General features: G+C 37.4%; 1 protein-coding gene across 2 annotated transcripts in view; it reads right to left on the reverse strand.

Moving 5' to 3' along the window:
* The window catches only part of RPTOR (regulatory associated protein of MTOR complex 1), a 488,176-nt gene that overhangs the window by 93,222 nt on the left and 381,598 nt on the right, over window positions 1-13,356 (reverse strand). For both annotated transcript variants that reach the window (XM_027850143.1, XM_027850144.1), the window contains one exon: window positions 12,037-12,155. In XM_027850143.1, the coding sequence (XP_027705944.1) occupies window positions 12,037-12,155 (119 nt within the window). The remainder of the gene's footprint in view (window positions 1-12,036; window positions 12,156-13,356) is intronic.

The following is a 13,356-nucleotide window of genomic DNA, read 5'->3' on the forward strand; positions in this document are numbered from 1 at the left end:
TGTGAGGAATAATGCATGTTGTATGAAGTGAGTTCTCGGGTCAAATCTACCTATATGCATAGGCAAACACAAAAATGCTTTCTGAAGCCAAATCAATTGTATTGTTTATTATCAGATACCTGGAAATATATGACACCTTAGTTCTCTTCCATTAAGGTGGACAATTGCAAGTGAAATGGTGTACATTCCTGTATAAGAAGTAATCCTGGTTCTATTGTTTTCCTATGCCTCCCAATTCTCTATAGTGATCATTTCAATAACTGGAATTACTATCACTAGAATAATACACCATCATACAGAAAAAATTATAAAGGCTACATTTCTGAGTCAAAGCAAAGAGAAATAACATAAAGCAACTTCATTGAGTAGGACTGAGTGGGCAATAGATTTCCCCATTGGAAAAATGGAAATATTCTATGTTTAAGCTACTAATAGAAGATGTTAGGTATGTTGTCTTAGAGATAGCAGGTGTTCCAGCACAGAGGTGTCAAACATGGAGTCCATAACACTCATGAGTGCAGCCTGAAACAAACAAATGCAATAAAACATAAATAATGACTGGTTTTCTAAGTGAATTGGAAGCTTGTGGGGATCCTTATGTACAGTTTAGTGGCTGCCATTTTTATCTGAGTTTGACACCATTGTTCTAGAAGGCTTTCTAGTTTGTTTTTTATTTAGGATATAGATTAATTATATTGATTCCTGAAGGGAAAGTACAGGATTCATCTTAACTTGAGTTTACTAATAAGAGCAATTGTAATACCTCAGACAGGCAGCACTGCATAGTGGAGAGAAAGGTGGCCTCAAAGCTAGAAGACCTAGGTTCAAGTTCCATTTCTGACACACACCAGCAAAGTTGCTAACCTCTCAGTGCTCATAAGTTGCAGAGATGGTACTGATTTACATTGGTAAAATGAGTTTCCCCAACCAGAAGTTCCCAATATTAATGAATCATATTCATAACAATATAAGATCTAACATTTACATAGTAATATAAGGATTATTATTGCCTTAGAATTACAACAAGAAAACAGAAACTAAGGAAAATGTTTAAATATGAAAAACGACGGAGTGAGAGAGGGATGGATGAAGGGATGCCTCTAATGCCAGGTCAAAGAATGAACATTTTCTTTGAACTAAGAGAGAGCTGTGGGAGGGTTTTGAGCAGGGGAATAATAGGGTCAGATGAGTGTTATAAACAGTGCTTTGGAAGAAGTGTGAGAAGCAGACTGGTAAAGAAAGACTGTGCCCAGAGAAATTCACTGGGAGGTTAGTATGAGTCCAGTTGAAAGGTAATAAGTATTAGAAATAGGGTGGTAGAGAGAATGGAAAGAAGGGGGGTAAATTAGAGAGCTATTTAAGAGAGAGATTCTATAGACCTTAGCAGGACATAGGGTTGAAAGAGGGAAAAATCAAAGCTGATTCTAAAGTTTAGACTCAGAGTGAGTATAAGAATGGTGATACTATCAAAAGATAATTTTGCTTACAGATAACGTTTTGCTGTCTGCATCTAGCCCTTTGCCTAGTGCAGCACTTCTTCAGTAAGATTCAAGGCCACTCAAAAAAGATGAGCCAAGCAATTCACATGGGGAAAACTGAGTCGATGAAGGACACATATTAGCCAGATTGTGACACCATAGACAGGTGCTGCAGATGAACAGTGAGGCAAGCCCAAAATTGAAGAGGAGGAGAGTGGGTTGGATTATATTAGGGAAACTACACAGCACTTTCAATCATCCCAAATTGCTGTTTGCCATCGAAGTCCATCTTTCTAAAACTAATATTCTCCTGGTGATGCTAGTAGCTCTGTTGCTGCCAAACATGGCATGAAGGAATTGCAGAGGGATCAAAATTTCAGGTGACCCAAAGGTTAACAAAAAGATGCATGATAAGTGTAAGGAGGATTTTGCAAAGAGTAGGATTTTCAGGATCAGTGGTACAAAAGACCGTTACAGAAATGGCATGCCTGCCTGGAAAAGATAGTGGGCCGACAGGCCCCATGACAATACAGGAAGTGAAGAGAACAACAGATGGACAATGTTGCACTGGCATCCATGAAATACAAGAAGACTTTTTTAAAAGATGGTCTTTGGAATGTCAAGTCGATCCTTCATGGGAGAAATTCTGAAGGATATGGACAACAAACACATGGGTTGAGAAGGTATGGATGTGCAAAAATTTGCACCAGTGGAGGGTATTTGTACATCCATGTACTCATAGACCCACATATGCTTTAGTGTTAAGATGTATCTATCTCACAATCTCATTATGTACGTAAACTTCAAAGATGGCAAGGTTGTTGAGTGACAATGGTCCAATAAGGGTTGAAAATAGCAATGGAAAAGGAGTATAACACATTCTCCTACTGGCTGGGTGAGGTAGGGACACAAGAGATGGGGCTACCAATTCTAGTATCTATCCCTTGTTTAAATTTCAATGGCCACTCTTTTATATATTGTAATCAGTTTCTGGCTGGTTTCCTTGTCTCCACCTTTAATAACCTTTCCTTCACACCACTGCCAAACCAGTCTTTTAATATCTTTTGTTTTGGCATCACCTTCACCTTTAAATGTATCCCTCACCACTCTCTTCCCCAGAGGGCCACTGCTTGTGGAGTGAATGAAGGAATAAAAAAGAGGGAAAAAAGTGATTGAGCTACTGAGCCTGACAATGTATGGTATTCCACACCCCTAATTCCTCATTTCCAAAGCAGTCTAAAATCTTTTGTACTAATTCAACTGTTCATTGAATTAAAAAAATCCAGAGTTAATGAAACCATAGATTTGGAATTAAAAGTGAAACCAGAGGTCATCAAAACCAGAATCACCTCAGTAACTGAATCACCAAAATCACAGAATTTTAGAATTTGGAGGACTTTGGAAATGTTCTAGCTATCTTACAGATGAAGAAAAGTTTGATTTAAAAACCTTAGTGGCTTTCTATTGCCTAGAAGACAAAATACAAAGGACATCTTAGTATTCCAGGCCCTGCATAATTTGGTACAAATCTACCCTTTAAGATTAATTTCACATTACTTCCCTTTAAACATTCTATATTCCAGCCAAACTGTACTACTCTACTACTAACTGCTCCCTGATCATGTTTGGTCCTCCTCTCTTACCGCCATGTTTTTGTACTAGCTGAACATCATGCCCCTCTATCTTGGCCTGCTGAAATCCTTCTCCTTCCTTTAAGGCTCAGGTCAGGTGTCACCTCTTTGCTGAAAACTCTACCTTCTCAAATAATTTTATCATACTGGTCTGGATTTTTCCTATGATCTTATCACATTATACAAGTGTAATACATAAGTATAATACTTATTTGTACATATTTGTGTATGTGGTATCTACCTGTAACAGAATACAGATTCTTTGAGGCCAGAGATTGCTACTTTTGCACAAAGTGATAAATTGCTTATGCATAGTTGTCAAATACAATTTTAACAAGCCTTCCAAATTAGCTATATATTTTTCCTTTTGTTTGAGGGTTGTGCAAGCTGAACAAAAGCGAATTTTGTAGAAACACTATTCTGATATATGGAGAAATGATACCCATGAGGAACAACCTTGAAGACAATAAGCCAGGAGATCCATGTACTTATTTTTAAAAAAATTCTAGGTGGACCTAAGTGGGGCTAAAATAATCTATCTGTATGTCTACCTATCCACAAGGACATAAAATATACTCAGATGTAAAACTTTAGGTTTAAAATGGATATAAAATGGACAAAATACCTTTGTATTCTAGTTGGGATTTTACTAAAGGATTTTAAAAAAATTATCTTTACTGTGACTTGGCTGAACCAATAAACTGGGTTTGATTAATGAAAAAAGTTCAAAACAACAAAAGTAATTTGGTTTCAAATTTTCGTCTCCAAATTTGCTCCTCCTCCTGAATTCTCATTTTCTGTTAATAGTCCCATTATTCTTGCAATGAGTCAGTTATTACCCAGTCTTCAAACCACAGTGTCTTCCCTTTTTCTTACTACACACATTCAATCAGTTGCCAAGTGCTATTGATCTTATAGCACCATGCCTTTCATGTCCATCCTCTCCTTTCCTTTCAACTGCCACCATTTTCATTCAGACTCATCATTATCACTGAACTGTATTGCCAAAATACGGTTTCTAGCCTTTTCAATCCATTATATTAAAAATTTTTTTTAAATTATGAAAGCGACAAATATCTGCAAACATGAACATTTCAACATACAAAAAACAGGACTGTATATAAACTGTGAACTTCTATAAGACAGTGTATTTTTAAAAAAGTATTTAAATTTGATGTGATGAGATAAACTGCCCTGTATGTTTGTTTCACTATGTTCTCATCTGTGTATTTTAAATGTTTCATTGACATTCTTTTCTTTCTTTCTTTCCTTCCTTCCTTCCTCTCTCTCTTTTTCCCCACCAATTTCCCTCTTCATAACACCCTCCCAAAGTGACAGTCACCCTTGTAACAAATAAGAATTGTCAAATTCACATACTGGCCAGGTCTGAAAATGCATGTCTCAATTTCTACCACTACACTACCATTTCTCTGCCAAGAAGAAGACAGCATGTTTTGTCATCAGTCTTCATGATTGCATCAATTGTAGTTATTAAGTCATCAAAAGTTATTTTCTTTAATATTATTGTAGTTGTCATAATTATTCTATTGGTCCTGCTCCCTTCACTCTGAATCAGTTCAAGTCTACCCAGGTTTCTCTGAATCTGTCCATTTAAATAAGTTTTTAATGGTATAATAATAATATCACATTTTTATGGTGTAAAAATTCATATGCCATTCGGCTAGTCTTCAATTAATGGGCACTCACTTTGTTTTGAGTTCTTTGCAATCACAAAAAGGACAGCTATAATTTTTTTTTGTACGTATAGGTCTTTCCCCTCTATCTTTGACCTTTGTGCAAATATCCTTAGTAGTGGTATTGAGGGATTGAAGTTCAGTGACATTTCAGGGTATAGTTCTAAATTGCTCTCCTGAATCGTTCAATCAATTTATTGCTCTATCAATCCCTGCAACAACTGTGATTTTCTTTTTCTGGAATTTTTGACAATCTGATCATTCTGAGATGGAAGATCAGAGTTGTTTTAACTTGAATTCCTATTACTATTAATGATTGGTGGACTTTAAAAATGTGGTTGTTAATAGCTGGGATTTCTTATTTTGAAATTTGGCTGTTTTAACACTCTTTTTAAAATTAATTAAATTTAAAAAATTTAAAAACTATTTCTTTTCTCTCTATTGACTCTCTCTCCTCTTCTTCCCCACTGGAAAAAATAAAGAAGAAAAACAAAACCCTTGTAACATATGCATGGTCAAGCAAAATAAATTCACACATTGGCCATGTCTGAAAATATGTGTTTTTCGATCTGAATTTTCAGTTCACTACCTCTTAGTTCAGAGATGGGTAGCATGCTTCATTGGTTCCCTGGAAGCAGGGTTGGTCACTGCATGGAGTCAACTTGGAAACATTGGAGTTGGAGGTAATCTAAAGTCCAACACTTTGGGAAAATCACTTGGGCTGCAGTGGTGGGTACAGTGGTGACGTACAACAAGTGATGAGCAACAAAAGGCAGGGAAACCAAAGAGGAGGCTTTTGCACTCATCTGGGCAATAGGTGATAAGGCCTGAACTACCGCAGTTGCTGTGAGAATAAAGAGAAGCGATATATCTACTAAATGTTATAAAGGAAGAGATCACAAAACTTGGCAAAAGAAGGGCTCTTTGGAGTCAGGCCATTAATGAGGCAGTGTTCCTGAGAGACTGGGGAGATGCTGAGGGACTATCAGTAATTTGAAAATTAAGAAGAAAGGGGTGTGAATTCTGCTCAGCAGACAGAATCTGGATTGGTAGAGAGAGCTTCCACATGGAGAATTCCTCAGTCTAATGGAATCACAGGCCTGAGAACCCAAGTAAATTGTCTTATGAGTTACTTGATTAGATGCGAGTATTCTTTCCCCTACTATAAGGTTAGCTCCTAAAAAGGAGCTACTTATTTACCATTTTTTACCTTTCAAAGTGCTGGGCACAATGTTTACACAAAGTGTGTAGTTAATAAATATTCAATGAATAAATGAGGTAGTATTCTAATCTCTCAAAGTACAATAATGAGGCAGTACAACAGGTTTTGTATGTCAGGGACTTGCATGCATAGTCTGTATATTTACCAGCCCCTCTAAAGTTGGAAAGTAAAACTAAAAAAATCCAAATCACTTCTTTAAGTATGCATAAAATATTATTTCCAACAAATTTGACGACTAAAAGTAACAATGGAAAAACTGTTTCTAAGTGCAGAAGGGTCCATTTAAAATGATTAGAAGGCTCATTAGAATTTCCAAGTAAAGTGATAACAGGTGATAACTTATTTTGATGCGTGTATTGTGAATAAATAGTAGGCTATGACACGAACACAGTACACATCCTATTATACAACCATATATCCCTCTCTCTTGTCTTTTCTCTCCCTAAATCTAGCTCTGCTTATATGGCTGTGTGGCTATTAATGCCTGCTTGGCTCTGCGTCTATTTTTCTCTAGGTGTCTTTTTGTGTGTTCTTGTATCTGGCTCTTTTTCTTCTCCTTTCTTTCTCTTCCACACTCTACCATCTGTCTTTCTCCTTTAACAGGCCATTATATGTAACTGAAATGTATTTTTCATTATTTGTTTTACTTACTTGATAAATTTTATGTTCCCTACTCTTAATTTGAAAAGCTGAAGAGTAGTATGTTTTATATTTTTCTCTCTGAAAAAGGATTTCTCAATTCTGGAATAGATAAAATCATTTCTATTTGGCTGTTATTCTTCATATAATTTTGACTTTTCAACAGTTACTTAATTTTCTTTCACTTAGATTGATAGAGCAGAAAGATGACTCTCTTAAGTGTTCTGGGTGGGAGGGCCCATCTGTGATGAAAAATCAAGTACATATAATACATAATGGAAATTTCCAGGTTGACTTATTATCAGATAATATTTTAGAAGAATGCCATCTCTCTGATGGCAGGGGGCTGACACAAAAATGTCTTGTGAAAGCTTTTAAAGCTCTTTGAGCATTTATTCTCTGTTTCTAGGATATACTAATATGTAATAACACCTCTTAGAGGATCCTAAAATTTTATGCCCCAATGAGGTCATTGAGATTATCTGGTTCAAGCCTCTCATCTTACAGGTGAGAAAACTGAGTTCCAGAGAGGGCAAGTGATTTCCTCATCCTGAAGCAATCAGAATTTACTTCTGCATTATTCTTACTCTTTTCCTCCTTAAGTATGGCTACGATAAGATAGCAAAATATAGTTCACAATCCCGAATCTGATGCAGTTTATTTGTGCTTATTAGTCAGAAGGCTAAATAATCAGTATTATTAATCACAAATGAAAAGCCAATTTTCATTATGCATCAATGTAGGCTCATTAAAAAAAACACAGGGGGTGCTTATGGGTACACAGGATGCCACTGAAATGCTGCTTTAATACTAGATGATGCTATAGTTCTCTTGCAACAACTAGTTCAGGCAGACCACACAGCAGTACACGCACTAACATTATGTGATATAGTACTGACAAACATGGGAACGCCCTCTTCAGTCTTACCTCCTGTCTGAACAACAGCAGTATATCCTTCCCGCCCGAGATAATTTCTACATGAAATGTTTATATCGACTGCTTTCCCCCTTATACGTTTCTAATAGGAGCTGAAATTGTTTTTTGGTCTCTGAATAGTTGGAAAAGGTGGCACTTATGAGATTGGGCAGTACAGAGTCAACAGCACACGCATGGAAGCTGTGCCAAGTCAATGTCGTGGAGACAACATATTGTAGGAACCTAGGATCACACCCATCGAGCTGGACCCCAGACGCCCTACACACTCTTCTTCCCCAGCCCCTTCACCTCTGCTCCTTCTTTTGTTACAGATGAGGGCTCATTTGTAAAATGAGCTGTGGGAAGAGGACTAGACCCTGAATCAGGGGATTTAACTTGGCTTCAGATCTCATGTTATTAATTATAGCTGTGTGACCTCGTGTCGTTCACTCAATTTCTTTGGGCGTTAGTTTGCTAGGTGAGACCTCAAAGGTATTTTCTAGCTCCAATTCATATGATCTCTTGAACCACCCACTTCAATAATCACTGTGAAACTGGGAAGCCCATTAGCTTTGCCTTTGGTTTCTAAGAGATGGGAAGATAAGACTAAGCTGCATGGGTTCCTATAATAGGAAAGTGTCTTGTCTTTATATTAATGGTCAGGCCAAAGTTGTTAGCTATTACAATGAAATTGAAAAGAACTTCTCTGATAAAACAAGTCCATATAAAAATCTTTCTCAATTCACTAAAGGGATGTTTCACCTTAAAGAAAATGCTTTCCCACTAAAGTACTCCATAATGTAGCTATTTATGTTTTATTAGGGGAAGGGAAGGCAATAAGCATTTACATAGCACCTACTATGCACTAGGCAGTGTGCCTAGTCTTAATATTTGTAATATATATATGTGTATGTGTATATATATATATACATATATATATATACACACACACATATATATATTATCTCATTTGATTCTTACAACAATTCTGTGAGATAGGTACTATTTTACAGTTGAGAAAACTGAGGAAGATGGAGGTTAAGTTTCCAGGGTCATACAGTTAGTGTGAGGCTGGATTTGAACTCAGGTCTTCCTGACTCCAGGCCTAGTGCTATATCAGTTGTGCCACCCAGCTGCCTAGAACATGAGATGAACTCCTTGAGGGCAGGAACTCTATGTTCCAGATGCCAACAGAAATGATCTATAAGGTCAAAGTCTCATTTATTAAAATCCCCTGACCTAATCCTACATTCTACCTCAGCTGCAGACATGATGATCACACCCACAAAAGGTTCCACTTTCACATTCAAGAATTCTACAACTCCCTTCTTGGTCGTAATCTTTTGTTATTCAGTCATTGCCTATGCTTTATGACCTCTAATCCTGTTCTTCATTTTCCCCATGACCTCTAATTCCCTCAACCTCCAGATCTTTTCCAGGCCATCACCTCTGCTACACTCTCCTTATTTTGTTAATGATCCAATGGTAAATTAGCTGACCTCTACATTGTTCTCTACACTTCAACATCTTTCCTCCTGCCAATGATTTGTTGACAAATCTTGACCTTGGGTTACTCATTATGGATCACACTGCCTCCTTGGTTTTGATGAACATGTTGTAGAATGGAGCTGAAGAAAATCACAAAACCTGGCTGTTATGATCCAGTACAAAATGTTGTCTAACCTCAGCTGGGCTCTACCTGCAACAGGGCGATCCTGTGCCTTCTTCATTCATGCAGAATCTCACTTACAGCAGCGATTTCAAACCTTTTCACTCTTTCTTGAGGCACCTACAACACTCTTCCTCGCTCTTATCTGTGAAACTTGCCAAACATCTCACCTCAGAAAGTGAGGCCCTTTGCTCTTTCTCCTCTCCCTCATCTAAAATCACTTAGAAATCTTCCCCATCCCTTTGCTCTTCCCTAATTCTCAGAAAAGGTAGTTTTCAGGATAATGCTCTCTCTCCTGACTCTATCTGCCCTTCGCTTTTTTTAAAATTAATTAATTGATTTTCTTTCTTTTTTTTTTTTTAGTTTTCAACATTCACTTTTGTAAGATTCTGAGTTCTAAATTATTTTTTCTGCCTCTTTCCCTCCCCTTGCCCCTCTCCAAGATGGCAAGCAATCTGATATAGGCTTTACATGTACAATCATATTAAACATATTTCCACATTAGTCATGTTGTGAAAGAAGAATAAGAACAAAAGAGAAAAACGATGAGAAAGAAAAAACAGAGAGAGAGAGAGAGAGAGAGAGAGAGAGAGAAAGCTTTAATCTGCATTCAGACTCCATAGTCCTTTCTCTGGATGTAGATAGCCTTTTCCATCATGAGTCTTTTTTTTTTTTTAAAGCAATTGGGGTTAAGTGACTTGCCCAGGGTCACACAGCTAGTAAGTGTCAAGTGTTTGGTCTGAGGCCAAATTTGAACTCGGTCCTCCTGACTTCAGGGCCGGTGCTCTATCCACTGTGCCACCTAGCTGTCCCCACCATGAGTCTTTTGGAATTGTTTTAGATCATTGCATTGCTGGAAGAGCTAAGTCTATCAAAGTTGATCATCACACAATGTTGCTGTTACTGTGTATAATTTTCTCCTGGTTCTACTCATTTCACTCAGCATCAGTTCACATCAGTCTTTCCAGGTTTTTCTAAAATCTGCCTGCTCATCATTTCTTATAGCACAGTAGTATTCCATTACATTCATACAACAACAACAACTTGTTCAGCCATTCCTCAACTGATGGGTATTCCAGAAATTTCCAATTCTTTGCCACCACAAAAAGAACTGTTATATTTTTGTACATGTAGGTCCTTTTTCATTTTTTATGATCTCTTTGGGATACAGACCTAGTAGTAGTATTGTTGGATTAAAGGGTATGCACAGTTTTATAGCCTGCCCCTCAGTTTCTTTTGCTGGATCTTTATCCAGGTTATTTCTACTAACCATGGGTGTTCCCTAGTGCTCTCTCCTGGGCTCTCCTCTCTTCTTCCTGTGTGTTATCTCATTTGGTGACTGCATGAGCTCTTATTGCCATCTCTATGAAGATGATTCCCAGCTCTAATCTCCTGAGCTCCAATCATGCATTTTCAACTTAATACTAGACATTTCTAACTGGCTGTCTTGTAGGCATGTCAATCTCAACATGTCCAAAACAGAACTCATTATTTTTCCCCTCTCCTTAAGTTCCCTATTACTATGGGAGGTATCACCATCCTCCTAGTCACCAGTGCTCACAATGGGCTTGCTGATTTGGTGTCATTATTAACTCCTCACTTCAACTCATCCCACATGGCTAATGTGTTACTAAATCTTGCTTATACCTTCACTTCTCTCATATACATCTCCTCTTTATACACACAACTACTACCTTAGTTCAGGCCCTTATTACCTCTCAACTAGACCATTTTCATAGCTTTCTAATTGTTCTCCTTGCCTCAACTCTCTCCCCACTACAATCTATCCTCCATTCAAGTGCCAAAGTGATTTTCCTAAAGCACAGGTCTGACTATGTTACTCCCTCTACCCCAACCCTTCAAAAAACTGTAGTGACTCCCTATTACCTATCAGATCAATTAAAAAAAATCTATTATCTGTTATTTCAAGCTATGTACAGGCTGGCCCCTTCCTAATTTTCTAACTTTTCTTTTGCTATACTCCTCAATACGTACTCTAAGATCCAGGTACCCTGTCCTACCTGCTGTTCCACATATAAGACCCTCCATTTCCCAACTCCTTCCATTTTCACTGGTTGTCTCCCATGTTTGAATGCTCTCCGTTCTTACTTCACCGCCTGGCTGCCCAGGCATTTTTCAAGACTCAGTTCAAAATCAACCTACTGCAGGAGTCCTTTCCTTGGTTCTTCTCTTCTGCTTTCTCCCCATTTACAATGCATTGATCTTGTAGGTCCATAGTTATTTGTATATAGTTTTTCTCATTAGAATGTGAAGCCTCTCTGGGAGCAGGGACGGTGTTTTTTTCTTTCTTTATACTGCCAGCAGTTAGCACAGTGTCTGGTCCATACTACTGGTTTAAAAATGTTTGTTGACCATCTAACTGATTAGTTACTTATTTTTCTAATTTGGATCAAAATAAAGTTTGTTTATGGAAAATCAATCTGGTTCAAAAAGAAGTTCAAATTACATCTCTTGCTTCTGTTAGACATGGCCAATGAGTGATTGTGTCTCTTATAAGGAAGGGTTCTCAGTTTGGTGGGAAGAGGTGTTTGGGAGAGGGAAAGAAATACTGGCAATGAGTCACTGGGAAACAATACTAGGAAAGTGTACAAAAAGCAAAGTGCAACAATAAGTCTTTGGATTCATAATGTCTGAGCTGGGATTTTTACCCATAGATCACTACTAATTTTGTCTAGGTCTCAAGTCTCTTAATTAAACATATATACAAATATGAAGAACAGAATTCAAGACTTTCAGTAAAAGTAATTCTGGGACCACTGGGCCTACCTTATAGGCGATGCTGTTGAGCACTTTCATAGCCAAATCTGAAACATCTGGATATGGGTCAGCAGCCAAATGTAGTAGGACTCTCCAAATTTGTGTGTAAACACTATTGAAGGAAACTCCTAATAAAAAGAAAAACAAAAAAGGAGAAATGTTGGAACCAGGTCACTTCTTAGTAGTTCCTCCTTTGATGTCTTTAGGGGAAGTCAGTTTCTTGCAAAACAACAATACTGGAAAGAGTCAGGCAGTGAAAAAAGAGTTTCAGTATTATGTTCCTGAACAGGGCTTGGGAATTAAGGAATCCTAATCAGCAACTGGGCTTAGCGTGAAACTGGCTGATGCAATCTATTTGTTTAGCTTGGTATTTGATTTCTTAAGGTTGAAAATTTAGGTTTTAAAAAGCAGGGAGAAAAGTGGAAGGAACAGCTTAGTTTTTCTGAGATTGCTAATGACAGGAATAATAATTTTACTATATTTTACAGACAACTAGTCTGATATAGGTAATTCCACGGATTAAAACGTGCTCTCCAGATCTCATTACTTTGTATACCTCAATACTTCACATCTATCCATCCTTTCACATGTGAGTAGATTGTTTTCATGAAGAAAAAAGGATGTACTTTGCTGAATTTAGTTAAACTGGATCTTGGATAATAGATGTTTCTGTACTTATACTTGAAGCTTTTTAGTTTGATAGGATCAGCAAGAACTGATGTTTCTGTGGGAAGAGATTTCAAAGATGCCCCATTGTTTCTACTCCATTATGAGGTATAGGAATGAAATTTGACGGAAAACATTTCAGTCCATTATTTTATTTATTTATTTTTTGGCAAGGCAATTGGGCTTAAGTGACTTGCCCAGAATCACACAGTTAGTAAGTGTTATGTGTCTGAGGCTGGATTTGAACTCTGGTCCTTTTGACTCCAGGGTCGGTATGCTATCCACTGCACCACTAGCTGCCCCTTTAGTTCATTATTTTAAAATACATTTGTGCCTCTTTACTTAACCCAACTAGTGTTACTAAGCACTCACTACGTGACAGATGCTATAGGAATGGAGAAAAAGAGTAGAAGACATGGTTATTGCCTTTAAAGTGAGCTTGTTGGAGAAAAAATAGGGAGCCATGAAAAATTAATAAATATGCAAGGCAATGTTATGATTAATCTTCGAAAATGGTACAGATTACAAGGGTACCAAGAGGGAGACATCAACATGTACAGGAATTGGGAAGATTTTAGCTTCTTGGCAAACACTGGGTAGGATACTAATAGGCTAAGAGAGGTAAGGGCAATTCTATGAAGATGTAGCAATTTAAAGAAAGAA

The sequence above is a fragment of the Vombatus ursinus genome, unplaced genomic scaffold (genome assembly GCF_900497805.2).
Source record: "Vombatus ursinus unplaced genomic scaffold, bare-nosed wombat genome assembly UNPS02008996.1, whole genome shotgun sequence".
In the NCBI taxonomy this organism is placed as follows: Eukaryota; Metazoa; Chordata; class Mammalia; order Diprotodontia; family Vombatidae; genus Vombatus; species Vombatus ursinus.